Source organism: Gymnodraco acuticeps, unplaced genomic scaffold (genome assembly GCF_902827175.1).
Source record: "Gymnodraco acuticeps unplaced genomic scaffold, fGymAcu1.1, whole genome shotgun sequence".
NCBI classification, from domain to species: domain Eukaryota; kingdom Metazoa; phylum Chordata; class Actinopteri; order Perciformes; family Bathydraconidae; genus Gymnodraco; species Gymnodraco acuticeps.
In genome coordinates, this window is record NW_022992351.1 from 8,290,504 (window position 1) to 8,306,903 (window position 16,400).

Genomic DNA, 16,400 nt, shown 5'->3' on the forward strand with positions numbered 1-16,400 from the left:
CTATACTTGTGGGGACCTAAACCTGTTTACACAGTCACGTGTGGGGACTCGCCTCCCTTATGGGGACAAATTGGAGGTCCCCATGAGGGGAATCATTAATTTTAGGGTGAAGACTTGGTTAGGTTTAGGATTAGGGTTAGGGTAAGGGTTAGGGTTAGGCATGTGTTAGTTATGGTTAATGTTAGGATAAGTCTCCAGAAAATGCATGGAAGTCAATGTAATGTCCCCTGAAGTGATGTATACATGGTGTGTGTGTGTGTGTGTGTGTGTGTGTGTGTGTGTGTGTGTGTGTGTGTGTGTGTGTGTGTGTGTGTGTGTGTGTGTGTGTGTGTGTGTGTGTGTGTGTGTGCGTGTGCATGCAGGTGTGTGTGTCCATGTGCACATTGGGTGTGTGTTCAGAGATGCTGGTGCAGCCACAGCACTGTGTTGAGGAAGCAGTCGGCCTGTGTGTCCACTCTGGACAGAGAGTGTCCGTCTTCTGGAAACCACAACAATCTGCATAGACAAAGAGATTTTAAGCATTGCCCATTGTTTTGTCTTAATAATTACAAAAAGGAGTCTTCATGAGGGTGAGGGTATAACTAAAGGTGTGTTTAAGCTGAAGTTAAACCACTTGTAGGCTGTTGTGTTGGATCAGATTGTGTAGATGTCTTTATTTGTGTATTTAATATTTGCTTGACTGTACCTGACAGGTGAAGCTCTGCTCTTCAGCGCTTTGTAGAGCTCCAGCCCCTGATGAGGGGACACTCTTCTGTCTTTTCCCCCCAGCATCAACAACACTGGAGCCTTAATCTAAAAACAAACACACAGATAAACACACTGAAATTAAACCCTTTATAAAGTGTGTTGTCTCTTGACAAGCTGCAGTCCATGGCATGGAGACATTTTAAATTCTGTATTGAAAAATAGTTTAGAGTGGTGATTCAAACCATAAACACAACGGGATAAATGTTTACAGAGTAATCCATTAGTAACTGAGATATAAATCAAGTGAGAAGAAGGTAATTGTTTCATAAACTTCTATGGTTGCAAAATCCTTTTTGCAACCAGTGGAGTCATCACTGCTGGCCATATTTGGAAGAATGCAGGTTTGAGACAGTGTCATTTTGGACTCCAACACTTTTCTATGATATCCTCTCCCGAGGTTTAAGGAGTAATTAGAATGTTGGAAGCTGTAGGTCTTGTTATCAAGGCAACTTTATAAATTGCAATACAAAAATAACTTACAAAAAGTTGTATTTTATATGCGTACATTATGATTAAAAAAATGCATTTCAGGAGTGTGTGTGTCTGACCTGAGCAGCATGTGTGATGGGGGACTTCTCCAACATGGCAGCCAGGGCTTCAGCAGTGGGGATCTGGTCATACGAGTACTGAAGCCCCACACTGCTGTAACGCCTGGAGACACAGAGCCAGGTTAGGAACATGGGATGTGATGCAGTTAAAGCTCACGTGCTGACGAGTGTTTGTGAACATGTTCGTCTCACCAGTCCACTATGTCACTGGTGCCCAATAAGGTGGCAGCATTAATGACAGGGTTCCTGGCCGCACACGCCCTGTAGAACTCTGGGTACTGACCCACCAGATGACAAGAGAGGAAACCTCCGTGAGATCCACCAATCACAGCCAGTCGTTTGGGGTCGAGGGTGATGTCACTCTGCAGCGCTGTGAGCACGGCCCTCTGGGTGAACACACACATTATTTTCACTTTGAGGGTGACACTGGGCTGTGGGTTCAAATGAATTACTAAATATTGTGTCAGCCTTTTACCTGTGTGCAATTAGTATTTTTTCCATATTTATCTCAAATCAAGTCTTCAATATTAATAATATTTTCCTTTTTTTTTTTTTTTTAAAACTAACTTTAATCTGCCCATGACTTATGGTCAGCTAGTACCTGCACATCCTTTACATCCTGCGTTCCGATATTGCCGATCAGGGACAAAATGCTATCCTGTCCGAACCCTGTGGATCCCCGGTAGTTCACTGGATAGAGACACAAAGAGGAACAGAAGAAAAAAGAGAAAAATCAAAAAGGAAAAAGAAAAGCCTCTGTTAATGTTAAAGTGGACCTATCATGCTATATTTTAATAATATATTGTAGGGCCATAACTATATAAAACATGTCTGCGAAGTTTTTTTTTCAAAATACCAAACAGATCATGCATTTTAGCCATGCCTCATTTCGCTCTATTTGCTCTTTTTTAGCCCTGTTTTTGAAGGGACTGAATCTGTGAGAAGTCTTCTTCGCTGCTTTTGTGGCAGACTACAGCACCACCTACAGGCCTGGCATATGTACTACAGCGTCTCCAGCGCTCTCGAACGGCAATAGAGAGGCGAAGTCCCTCCCCTTCCGGTTGAGCTCCATGGGACCTTATTTCGGAAAAGTTATGCATTGAAGTCAATGGAGAGAAAGATTATCTTTCGATCCCGTTTAAATTGTGCCACGAATTACACATATGATGTTTGTCAATTTAAAAGATAATTTTGCCAGTCAAAAATAAATAAATGTCGTAAAATTGTGAAGTAACACATTTTTTTGTGTGAAACGCTGAATGAACTACATCTCTGGTCTCCGACAACAACACACGTCACCAAGATGGCTGTCACTGTCTTGCTAAACAAGGGATTGACTACCCTTAATATCACCACAATGAAAGAATGTCATGCAAAGCTGCCTGCCTTCCTTTGATTCTCTCTGAACTGCCTGGTTTTTTTAATGTTTAATGTCAACCATTTGTGCAGATAGCATGAAGTAGAAAAAGATCGCTAATGTAGCGTTAGCATTTCTCTTCCGGGCTTAAATGGTGTATTATAGAATGATTACACCGGTGTGACAGTACTCTTCAAAGGAAATATGACTACTACTCTTACTGTTTAACATGTTGGGTTACTTAAAGGTCCCATGTCATGCTTTTCCGGTTAGTACCCGTCCCCTTGTGTGTTATGAAGGTTTTTATGCATGTAAACGGTGTGCAGAGTCAAAACCCTCAAAGTCGCCCTGTCGCGAGTAAAACTCTAACACAGAAAATACCTCCCCAAAACGCCTCGTTGGAGATACGTCATTGTCCATTTGATTCTTCCGGGTACGCATGATGTCATCCGTACCCGGAACGAAATGGACCAATCCGTGTAGCCGTTACGTTACGTCCGCGGAGCCTTTACGTTAAGCCCCCGCTGATTGGTCCAAATTGACCAATCCACGGACTTCCTCACACACTCAGTGCAGGCAGCTCTGGTGATTTCTCCACCCTGGCTGCAGGCTGATAACAGACAGTTGGGATCGCGGCGAAATTCTCTCTGCAGACCCATTCTCTCAGCGTTTATCAACCTTTTTCTTACTCAATATCAAGCCACACTTATTGTTTTTACTTCAGCTGTGACTTTGTGTGTGCTCAGGATGAGTTTGGCTGTGTTTCGCTGTGTATCGCTAAACAAGGAAATCACACCTCCACGGAGCTCAGCGCGATTCACAACGTCCCGACTGGTCCCGACCAATTGGAGCACAATGGGCTCACAGGGAGGGGGGGGCAAGAGCTGCAACGAGCCGTTTAGTGGAGAGAGTGAATACTGCTGAATACACATACTTTACAGAGATGCTGTATGAGAAACCAATGTGAGTTTGGAAAATTGCACAGTATAAATCTATTCTAGTAGACCTCAACAATGGAATTATGATCAGTGGAAATGGCCATGACATGGGACCTTTAATGTTACTTCATGTTAAGGCTAATAAAAATGACAAAGCTAAGGCTGTAATGCTAACTAACGTGCTTGCTACTAGCTAGGTAGCTAACTTGATCCAGCCACTCTTGGTCCTTTCATCAGACGTGAAGCGAAAGAACAAGCAAGACCCATTGCTGGTATGATAACAACCTGGTACTAAGCACACAGGCATCTTGCTAAAGTTATCTAAGCTATCTCTTATATTTAGCGGAGAAAAACAATTGTGACATCACTTACGCGACTCTGGGATTTGTAGTCTTTCTAGTTGCGTATTTGTCATAGTCTTATATTTCAACAGTTTTACGACAAACTGTGACTTTTTTTACATGGAGATTATTTTTTAAGATTGACAAACATCATATGTGTAATTCATGGCACAATTAAAACGGGATCGAAAGATAAGTTTTCTCTCTCCATTGACTTCAATACATAATTTTTCCAAAATAAGGTCCCATGGACCGGAAGTAGATGGGCGTGACTTCGCCACTCTATAGGCGGAGCTCCTCGTTTCTGACATCAGAGATATTTCAAATCTGTATCAGATCCGTTGCAGCCCCGTTTTTAGAGATTTAGGTATGGAGGAAAAGAGAGAGGGTTGTGTTTTCTGACACTTGGTGAGTTCCGTGACACACCGGGGACACATATTCATGTATAAAAGACGTACAAAAGTGCATTTTGCATGATAAGTCCACTTTAATTAAGGAGGATTTATGTTTTGATTTTACTGTTTGCAACACAAAAAGCAGAATGGTTTAGTCAGTTTTTCACATAGATTAAATATATAGGCTCACACAAAAAGGACTATAGCTGACATCCTGTATGCATAAAGGAAATTAGACTGAATCCCCAACACTTATTGGACAAAATACTGCTTATTTAATGTCTTACTGAGAGTGGTGTGTGTATGTGTGTGTGTCTCACCCATGAGCACAGCAAAGCCGAGCTGAGCCAGTCCAGCTGTGGTGCTGTTCCACTCAGCTGGGAACTGTGAGTGGGGGCCACCTGGGGGAGCACACAAACATTAAAGAAAACATAATAAAACTTAGGCAATATGTTTTTACGGAAACAGAAATACAGCAATCACACAGACAAGTAAACACAGACCGGGCAACCAAATAATCGCATCGGCACAAATGCCCTAAGTCCCCTTGTGCATTGCATTTCCCTACAACCTTTCCATTTCCTGTCTTTATCTGCAATAACAAAATGTGCGCACAACATTTTTGTAAAATAAAAAGTCAACACAGACCGTGGATGAAGACGACCAGAGGTATCTTGGTTTCATGTAGGCGACGAGTGGGTTTAACCAAAACAGCCCCAAAGTCTAAACCAGCTGATGAAAGACAAATAAAGAGAGAAATGTGTCTATTGAAAGAGCGATTGATCGTCATCATTTTCATTTATCATTGTGTGTGTCTCACAGTAGTGTGTGTTGTCCTCCTCTGGTGGAGGTGTAACATCTAGTACAGTCCAGTGGAGGTCAAAGGTCATGACGGGCTGCTGCAGGGTTTGCCAGGTCACAGCCTCACCTGCTGAGGGGAGGAAACCCACCCTCTGCATGCGCGCACACACACACACACACACACACACACACACACACACACACACACACACACACACAAATAAGGTTGATGAAACAAAGAAATCTCAAATAAAAATGTATTTGAGTAATCTTAATTATTGTGTTTGTGTGTGTTGTCTCACCAGAGTGGGGGGTGTGTTGGGGCTGGAGCAGCAGACAACCATCAGGTCCTTCTGTACTGTCAGCAGCTTCCAACTGCCGAACACTTTGGAAAGATCAGGAAGACCTGCAGGGGAGAGGAGGGAGACACAGAGAGGAGTAAAGGAGGCAGAGAAGTGGTGATGGAAAGTCAGCAGTGTTGAAAGAAGTAAAAGTACAAATTCTATGGTCTTAAAATACTCCATTACAAGTAAAAGTCCTGATTCAAAATTCTGTACTCATTCTGTTCAATGATCCATTTCAGAATAATATAATGAACATTATTTGTATCAGCTAAATGTACTTAAAGTATCAAAAGTAAGAGTACTTGTGACGCTGAATGGATGTTTTAACAGTATTACATTATTATGGTTATTATATTATCCTATGTATAGTATATACATGTAAGAGCATTTTAGTATTGTAGTTTGTCGATGTGGACCAAATTTAGATACTTGAAATACTGTGTGGATTATTAGTACACTATAACAGTGCCATTGTGACGTTACCTAGCAACCAGCAACATGACAACACCACCCAGCAACCGTCAACATGGTAACGTAACCTAATAGCATGGTGACGTTATCCAGTAACCGTCAACATGGCGACATTACCTAGCAACTGGCAACATGGTGACGTTACCTAGCAAGCACCAACATGGTAGCATTGCCTAGCAACATGGTGACGTTACCTAGCAAGCAGCAACATGGTAATGTTACCTAGCAACATGGGGACATATGCAAAGTACCTCGAATTAGTATTAAAATACATTTAGTGGAGTCAAAGGTACGCTATTTGACTCTGAATAGTTGTGGAGTGGAAGTATAAGGTAGAGTTAAATTGAAATACCAAAATAATGTACAAATATGTCAAAAAGTAGTTAAGTACAATACTGGAGTAAAGTACTTGATCCACTGAAAGCCAGAACACCAACACAAAGATAAAGGTCTGTTAAAAGTTTGTAAAGAGAATTTTGAAATGATATACCCTTATTAAATTGTATGAGTGTTGATGATATGTCAAGCACTTGTTTATCCAAATCACATTAAAAAAACATTTATTGTCAATAGTCTACATAATCATTTAGCTCCAGCAATAAAGTATTTCATTGTTAATGCCTCTTGGCGCTCAGTGTTGCTCCTGTGGTGTTCCTTTTGACTTTGACTTTTGAAAGTCCCCGGTGGGATGTTTTGATGGCAACATTTAATTTGTTGGTCTTATCGTACCTTCCTGTTCTCCATTGTGCTCCTGATGATGAAGATGAGAAGGTGGAGGAGGAGGGAAAGAAGGAGGATCGGGAGGAAGAGGAAGATCAGGAGGAGGAGGAAGGTGATAGTCAAAATAAGATGGAGGAAGTGGAAGTGGAGGAAAGGGAGAAGAGGGAGGTGAAGGATGAGGGTAGAAGAGAGTGAGATGAAGATGAGTTGACAATGGAGAGAGAGGAGCAGCAGGAGGAGGGGGAGGAAAGGTAGGATGAGGGAGAGAAGCATGAGATGGAGGAAACCAACAGGGGGAGGGAGGAGGAGGCGGAAGCAGAGGAGACACAGGAGGAGGAGAGAAAGGAGAAGGAGGAGGAGGAGTTTGTGGAGGGAAAAAAACTGATGAAGATGAGGACAGATGTGAGAGAGGAGGTGGAGGAGGAGAGGAGGGACTCTTACTATCAGAGAGGGAGGTAACTTTATTTGATTGTCTGTCCACCATATAGAGATCCTGAGAAAGAAAAGAAAGTAACAAATGAGGCATGGAAACTGTATATAGGATGTCATGATGACCACAAAATAATAATACAATTATAAATACACAGTTTTTTCTGCATGTCTGCCAGATGTTTTTGAAATGCACTAAGCTGCTTTCTGGCAGAGATCAATACCATAAATGTCTGTGTATTGATTAAGTAGCAAGAGTCAGGAGGAGGATTAGTTCAGGGTAGCTTAGCTTAGCATAATGACTGGAAACAAAGGGTAACATCTAGCTGCACTGCCGAACAGTAACAAATGTAAACCTCTGAAGCTCAATGGTCACCACAAGCAGAACGAATACACACATGATTAATAATAAAGCATGTAAACGTGTTGTTACCTTCCAGTTCCTGCGGGCGCTGCTGAACACCACTCTCTGACTGTCGGCAGACCAGCAGCAGGGGGGCAGAGCCTCATACACACCTGCAAACTCACCTGAAACAGAGACACATGGACAGAATGATTCGTTAACTTTAATTTTGATATACATTTTAATGCTGGTCCTTCACCAAGCACTCTCACTCTCCCTAGATCAGCTTGTGTACCCTGCTTTGTTAAAGGCTCCTTACATGTGTTGATGCACCTGCCCAATTAACTTCATTCTAGCTTAATAAAACAAACTAAAATAGCTACAGGTCAGGTATTTTCAAGCCATTATCGGGAATGGCATGAAGAGAAAGTGACAATTTCGAAAATTGCATTTCCTTCAACACAGCTGCCATATTAAACAAGGGACGATTATAGGAATATGATATTGTCCACCTGACTCATCCAGAGTACAGCACTAGTATATAGTAACCTACCAGTCAGTGGTCTGTTGACAACCTCCAGCAGTGTGGATGACTTCCTGCTCCTCAGGTCCAACTGTGGAGGGTTAATAGTCAACAGTCAAAGTTTATTTTCATGTATGATCTTTGCCTATTGTTTTAATTTGTGCTTTTTATTATTGGACAAAAGTCAATGTCTGTCATATGAAATGTGCTAGATAAATTCACTTGTTAACAGGTGGAAAACACACAAACACACACACACACACACACACACACACACACACACACACACACACACACACACACACACACACACAAGCATACACTATGGACAATCTTGCACTAATGTACATTTCCCAAAGATATTGAAGTGACTGTTATTTTGTAGATATTGATTGTTGTGCTTTTATTTAATCTTAATGGGTGCATATGTATAAATGTGTCTGTTGATTGTGTATATATAGGGCATACATATTTTATACATATTTGTATTTTGGTATTCAGGATTGTGGGAAACGGTATTTCCATCTCTCTGTCTGTACACACAAACAAAAAGAAACTTGACTTTTGACTTTGAATACACACTCACACACAGTGTACCTGCTGCAGACTAAGGCACTGGTTGTGGGGGCCGAACACTCGGCCCTGCAAGTAGACGATGGTAGAGCCGTCAGGACTCAGCCGGGGACAGGACACCGAGAGGTCGGACCCCGACACACACTCTGGTTTGGAGAGGGAGAACACACAGGGATCAGCTGAGCAGAGAGTGTGAGTGTGAGTCAAGAGACAAACACCATGTGCTCACCACAGTTTCCATCCAGGTCGAGCTTGAATATCGCTGACCTGAAAAATAATTAAAAGGAAAAAAGACACATAATTAAACTGTAAATTCAAATGTTAAGTTTAAGCCCTGCTATACAAATAAAGAACTATTTTTACAACTCAACAAACTAAATGTGTAACATTATTCTGTTTTCATTTGCTGCTGCTTTATCATTTTTACTCAGTTTTGATTCAGCATATGTCAAACAATTACTTGCCACTAACACAAGGTCAAAAAATAAAGATCATTTATGGATATTATGAAAATATGCAGATTTATTGCTTGGAGTTTCAGGCTCTGCACTTTCCCTCCTCACCTCATATCTGAAAGACCGTACCTACAGGGTGACTTGGAGAGGGTCTGAGTCCGACCCTTGTCAATTAACTACAGGGGTCCCTCAGGGCTCTGTTCTTGGTCCCCTCCTCTTCTCCCTGTACACAAACTCACTCGGATCAGTTATTAGCCCGCATGGTTTTTCATACCACTGCTACGCTGACGACACCCAATTAATTCTGTCCTTTCCCCGCTCAGAGACCCAGGTCGTCGCACGCATCTCTGCTTGTCTAGCTGACATCTCTCAGTGGATGTCTGCTCATCACCTCAAGCTCAACCTTGACAAGACTGAGCTGCTCTTCCTTCCGGGAAAAGATTGTCCCACTCTTGACCTAACAATCAACATCGGCACCTCAGTTGTTTCCCCGACTCAGACTGCAAGGAATCTGGGTGTGACCCTAGATAACAACCTGTCCTTCACTGCAAACATAGCTGCTACAACCCGTTGCTGCAGATACACGCTTTACAACATCAGGAAGATACGTCCCCAGCTGACTCAGAAAGCGACTCAGGTTCTGGTCCAGGCTCTCGTCATCTCACGCCTAGACTACTGCAACTCCCTCCTGGCTGGTCTACCTGCATGTGCCATCCGACCTCTGCAGCTCATCCAGAATGCAGCGGCTCGTCTGGTCTTCAACCTTCCTAAATTCTCCCACACCACTCCGCTCCTCCGCTCCCTTCACTGGCTTCCGGTAACTGCTAGAATCCACTTCAAGACACTGGTACTTGCGTACCATGCTGCGAATGGATCTGGCCCTTCGTACATCCAGGACATGGTTAAACCGTACACCCCAGCGCGTGCACTACGCTCTGCATTAGCCAAACGACTCGCTGCGCCCTCGCTGCGAGGGGGACCCAAGTTCCCATCAGCAAAAACACGTGGGTTTGCTATCCTGGCTCCAAGATGGTGGAATGAGCTCCCCAATGAAATCAGGACAGCAGATAGCTTGCACATCTTCCGGCGCAGACTGAAAACTCATCTCTTTCGACTCCACTTCGAGCGATATAACTATTAACAAAGCACTTATATACTAATAAAGGACTGGCTTATCTAAAGCCAGTTGAGTAGCACTTGAAATGTTTGGCTCTATGAAACCTGATGTACTTATATGATTCTGTTTTCTTCAAGGTTGTGTCTTCCTGGTCGAATGTACTTATTGTAAGTCAAGCGTCAGCTAAATGCAATGTAATGTAATGTAATGTAATTTATACAACACACATAAAAAACCAAAGAGTATTTTTTTTTCTTTGTTTGTACACAGAAGAATATTTGATGAACAGGCAGACATATAGGTAACGTGCCACTACAATTGATATATGTTAGTTTATAGAGCTTATGATGCTGCTTTTTCTTTAAACATGACTCAGAAAAAGGACCATCTAACCTGCGGTTGGAGCAGAACCTCAGTCCAAGTCTGAAGGGCTCGTGGTACCAACCCACAAACACCACAGACTGACTGCCGGGAGCCCACAGAGCCTGGAGGACCACACACACAAACGCACACAGACAGACAGACAGACAGACAGACACACACACACATTATTATTAAAGATGTCAATCAATCTGCAGTAGCCTTCATACTGTGACACAAAGGCACACAGGGACAGTTGATTCACAATGACCATCACCTGTCCAGGGGAGACATCAGGGGGGATGCCCTGTAGCTCGCTGACGGAGCCATTCTGTAGATTCAGCACGAATATCACCGGAACGCTCTTATTGTTTAAAGCCTCGCCCCAGTCTTCACAGTACACACTCCTGTCCTGTTCAGGCACAATATAAACACACAAGCTAAATAAACGACATACACATTATTAACACTTTTGTGTGTAGTTAATGACATGAATGTATTTTGGGTGAAAAATGTGTTGTACAATAGGTTATATCCTTCTGGTGGATTCACAATCTGCATGTTATTCATCTTAATGCACCTAAAAACAATATCCAGTGTGTGTGTGTGTGTGTTTTATACCTTTCTGCATGCAGATTCTCCATCATGTGTGTTCTTGTTCTTCTCAGCTACATACAGCAGTTTTTTTTCACACTCTGACCAGGAAAGACAGCCAAACTGCACTGTAATCCCAAACACACACACTCTATAAGTGGTTATATAAATGCATGAACACAAAATAATGCATGGGTGCAACTGCAGCACCCCGCATACTTTACAAAAGTGTAAAACACTACATTAGCTGATATGACAGGGTCAGTGATTTTTTTAATGATTCATCAGATTATTAGTTGGGTGGAAACAAGAAAAACAAAAACTCTGCCTCACCATCTTCGTACACTCTGCCGTGTTTTTTGAGAGCTGTCAGGTTGAGGCACTTCCTGAGGCCGTGGTGGTTCCATATCTGAACAACAACAACAGTGTGTAAAAATGCTCCAACATTAATCTAACAGAGCATACTGTGATCTGTTTTTCTCACCTCGAGGAGCTGGTGGCCGCTTGTTTCCCTGACAACAGCCCTCTGGCCTCGAATGGGAGAGATAGCACTCACTAACCTGAAGAGCGGAAGAGATATGAAAACTTTGGATTACAGCAAAACTGAACACAAGGCCCAAAACAAATGCTTCACTGTACACTCTCTGGTTAAACAGTGTACAGTATGTTACACATAAAACATGTTGATTCTGTTGAATTAGACGGTCATTCATGAGTGGAAACTAAGGGATCTGCAAATGAAGAAGCTCCTATTCGAAGTATTTTAAAGCTGTGTAACATTTGGAGCTCCAGGCTTCTCACAGTACTTTCTCTCTGTACATAATGTGTGTGTACTCACTCTCCAGCCACAGGTGCACAGGGTCCTGGAGGGAGGACAGTCCTGATGCTCTTGTGGTGGTTGCTGTCTGCGATCAGAGTCCACTGCTGCGAGTAGCGAAGTCTGGAGCCTCGGACCAGGTCGCTCTGACTCCACTCTGAGAAATGAATATTCCACACTCATGTGATTCAAGCGTACAGACACCCATGCCCAAGAGGCAAAACCTTCAACCTTATGTGTACTTATTTTAGAATATTGGCTGTAAAATAACAAAGTACTAGTTTAAAGCCGTGGATGAATAAAGAAGTTTGCCAACTACTGAAAGCACGAAACATCGCCTTCAGATCAGGTGACGAACGGGCTTACAGTTTATCCAGGGCTCACCTAAAGAAGGAAGGCCAAGCACTGCTACAAACTGAGGATTGAGGAGCACTTCAATAACTCCGACCCCCGAAGAATGTGGCAGGGCATTCAGGCCATCACTGACTACAAAAACAAAATAACTCATTGTGGACTTCAGGAAATCGAAAGGCAACACACACGCTCCCATCCACATAAATGGAACGGCGGTGGAGCGTGTGTCTAGCTTCAAGTTCCTGGAGGTCCACATATCTGATGACCTCTCATGGTCCAACAATACCACCAGAAGAAGGCTCACCAGCATCTCTTCTTCCTGAGGAGACTAAAGAAAGATCACCTCTCTCCTCAGATTCTAGTGAACTTTTATCGCTGCACCATTGAGAGCATCCTGACCAGCTGTATCACAGCCTGGTATGGGAACTGCACAATGCTCAATAGGAAGGCATTGCAGAGGGTGACGAAAATCGCCCAACGCATAATCGGTGTCCTCCTACCTTCGGGGAGGCGCCTCAGGAGCCTCCGGTCCAAGACCAGCAGGTTCAGGGTCAGCTTCTTCCCCAGAGCTGTTACCCTGCTGAACTCTGCCCGCTGATAGACTCAAGCCCATACCCACCACCCACCTGTTTATATCTTTTACTGTCAATGCCGTTTACACATATATTCATCTGTTTATAGCCTATTTATAATTATTCTATTTATAATAATTCCATGTATAATTATTCTCATTATGTAGACTCCTGCTGCTATTTTGCACTTCTGGTCAGATGCCTAAACTTACATTTCGTCACTAGTACATGTACTACGTAATGACAATAAAGTTGAATCTGAATCTAAAGGATCATAACTAACTGTTCACAGACACACAGAAGTTATTAAAGGTCCCATGTCATGGCCATTTCTACTGATCATAATTCCATTGTTGAGGTCTACTAAAATAGATTTATATTGTGCAATTTTCCAAAATCACATACTATACAGCATCTCTGTAAAGTATGTGTATTCACTCTGTCCTAATCGGCTTGTTGGAGCTCCTGCCCCCCCCCCCCCCCTCCCTATGAGCCCAGTGGCCGTCTGCAAGACAGCGAGACACAGCAAAACCCAGCCCGAAACACACGCACACACACACACCCGCAGCCTGGCTGGGAGTTTGTGTGTGTGCTCACACACCGACTCACAGCCTCGCCGCGTCCCGCCGTCTCAGGGATGAGAAATCGGCGGAGCTGCAGCTGAGAAAAGATTGAGTGTGTGTGTGTGAGGAAGTCTGTGAGAGACGGACTTAACCTAACGGCTCCGCGGACGTAAAGTAACGGCTCCACGGATTGGTCCATTTGGATCAATGGATCCATTTGGGGGCACGTCACTGTACCCATTAAAAAAACAATGGAAAAAGATAAATCTCCAACGAGGCGTTCTGGGGCAGCATAGACAGGTATTTTCTGTGTTAGAGTTTTACTCAGGGTACACAGGGTGTACTTTGAGGGTTTGTGACTTTGCAGACCGTTTACATGCATAAAAACCTTCATAGCACACAAGGGGACGGGTAATAACCGGAAAAGCATGACATGGGACCTTTAATACAAATGTACTTCCAGTAACTTTTCCTTATCATCTTGGTTTGTGTTTATTGTTTAATTTAAAAATATCTAAAGATCCTTGCATGTTATAACAATTGTATAATGTTTGTGTTACAGTTATACTATGTTAGGTCAAGGCCATCTCAGCACCCATTTGGCTTGAATCAGTGGACATCTGTGGTGTTATGAAGAGGACATGCACTGTAGAATTTCCCATAAACAACAGTCAGGTTAAATGGTATACTCCAGAGAAACAGATGGGTTTCCCCTGTAAACCCATTTTAAACCCTTAAGACGAGATCACTGGTGTCAGAGCGTCTATGACCGGCAGCTTGTCACGAGACCTAAAGAAAGGCTGGAGGTCGTACTCATTCCCACACGGATTTGCATGCAGGCTGGTTGAAATTGAAGTAATGGTCTGTTTAACTGGCTAAGTCAGTGACCTGTTGATTCAGGTTCCAAGCGGAGAGAGAAAGATATTTTTCTAACAACTGTCATGAAATTGGATTTGATTCCCAGGGGATGATTTACAATGACTCACTGACTTTTCATCACTCATAGACATATTAACAAAGATGTATAACAAAAAAAGCAATATCCCCATTGATTTTACTGTGAATGATTAAGGGTTTTTCTTTTCTTCTTGTAGCAGTTTTTGCATGCAGGATACATTTTGAGCAAATAGGCATTACACTTAAATAATTCACTGTGTTGACAACACAGTGTTGTTTTTCCATTCATGTGATACACTTGCACTTTGGGGTCTGGAAAAGAAAAGCAATACAGCAGGTTTTCAGCTTTGAATGTGTAACTTTTGTGTCATGTCTGTTAAACAACAGCAGACCAACTGATCTGATTTGGATTGACAATATTTAAATGCTTTAAAGGGAAGTATTTTCCTACCCACAATATTCGTATGGTTTAGTAGTAGTATACAAACTCTTTATTCAGGCTGCCATTACTTTAGTAAAAAGTAGAAATTGCTTAAATTGTATAATCCATTCCCTTGAAGTTATATTGCATTAGGGAATGCAGTGTGTACTTAGTTAATTCACAACAAAAGCAAAACTGACAGCAGAAATATTAACGCAAACATAACATATACTGTCTGCTGTGCTTGCACTTGTGTAATAGGTGATAGAGAAAGAGGGTGTGAGAGAAATAGAGGTGGGGGGGGAGAAGCGCACTCTTTATTTACATATGTTGTGTTGTTTATAACATCTAAACTCCAGGCTGTGTCTGGACGTAACATAGCAAGACTGACTGCCAAGTTATATTACTCAATAGTTGTCTCTACTTACATAAATGGCCATTAGATTTGCCAAACCAGAAAGGAAGTTTAAAAGCATACACTTTTCTATACGTAGGCCTATACACATATGTATTTTTGTAGACAGCTACCATGTTAAAAACACCTACAGTAGACGTTACACCAAAGAGACAGTGTTAAAAGACAGAGTTACCAGCAGTCACGGTGAATGTCCGGACCTCTGGGAGCTGCTCTTCACTCACATGAGCAGAAACCGGGGCAGGGAGCCCGCTGACCTCTCCGTACAGCCCGGTGACCAGGCTGGGCTCCATCGGTGGTTCCTGTCACACACACACCCCCACATTAAATCACCAACCTGTCACACTATAGTCAGCCCGAGACACCAGACATGTACAAACGCATGCATTAAGCAATAACATTAAACCGTTCAAAGCTACTCTGAGAGTTTAAAGAATACCGAGTATCATTTTACTAATTATTCCACAAACCCTTGAAGTTATCGCCTTCTCTGGACTTGTTTGAACATTTCGCAGCAATGATTTTTACGCCACCACCGCCTCCATGTTGAATTGAATTCATGCATGGACGATACCACTTTGGTTCACTTTAGAGGGGTGTAGTACCTAAAAATGGCCGCATAAGGGTAGCAGAGAGTCAACAAGGTGGCCATAAACAGTGTAGTACTGTTGAGTTGGTTAATATGAATACACAGACACTAATGGTAATGTCATATTGTAGCCTACTTCTTGAACATACCAGCAATTTAGCAATTTAATATGCGTTGCTTATGCTCATTTTTCAAGTTTTACCTATCTCAAGATATATTCTAACTTGATATTTAAATTCATATTTACAAACCATCTACAGCAGAGCAGAAAATGCGACCTGTAAAATGAAAAGTTGTAGGCAGATCTTGCTTCAGTGTATTCAAAGGGATAATTTACTCAAAAATAAATTCACCATGAGAATATAAAAATATTCTTTGGCTGAATGTAATGAAAAACGGTGTAAAAATGTATTTATCATTCATCATCATTTTTGAATTTGTCAAAACTTCTGCTCCTTGATACAAAAACACATACACAATTGTGAATTATTGAAAGGAAAGGCAGCTGATACTAAAGTGTGTAATGCTCTGCCTATGGCTTACATTGACATTTTCTTTCAGGTTATCACAGCGGTAGGATCTCTTTAAAATATCTTGATAAGTCACAAGTCTTGATAATAACATTTATTTTCCCCACTGATCCGTTGTCCCACAAATTCTAGTAGATAGCCGACAGATACAAACTCCGAAGCACGTTTTTAAAATCACAACACATT

General features: G+C 42.3%; 1 protein-coding gene across 1 annotated transcript; it reads right to left on the reverse strand.

The window, feature by feature from the left end:
* Positions 1-295: 295 nt before the first annotated feature.
* On the reverse strand, positions 296-15,665 carry zgc:136971 (S9 family peptidase). Its single transcript, XM_034208847.1, has 22 exons — positions 15,566-15,665; positions 15,271-15,397; positions 11,895-12,030; positions 11,541-11,616; positions 11,390-11,465; positions 11,084-11,184; positions 10,740-10,874; positions 10,496-10,587; positions 8,760-8,797; positions 8,555-8,676; positions 7,988-8,048; positions 7,525-7,619; positions 7,104-7,155; positions 5,430-5,533; positions 5,147-5,279; positions 4,975-5,058; positions 4,647-4,727; positions 1,897-1,985; positions 1,488-1,681; positions 1,296-1,398; positions 686-792; positions 296-495 (listed from the first exon to the last, which is right to left on the reverse strand). The coding sequence occupies exons 2-22, from the start codon at positions 15,386-15,388 to the stop codon at positions 396-398; spliced, it is 2,097 nt and encodes a 698-aa protein (XP_034064738.1). The 5' UTR covers positions 15,389-15,397; positions 15,566-15,665; the 3' UTR covers positions 296-395.
* Positions 15,666-16,400: the final 735 nt, after the last annotated feature.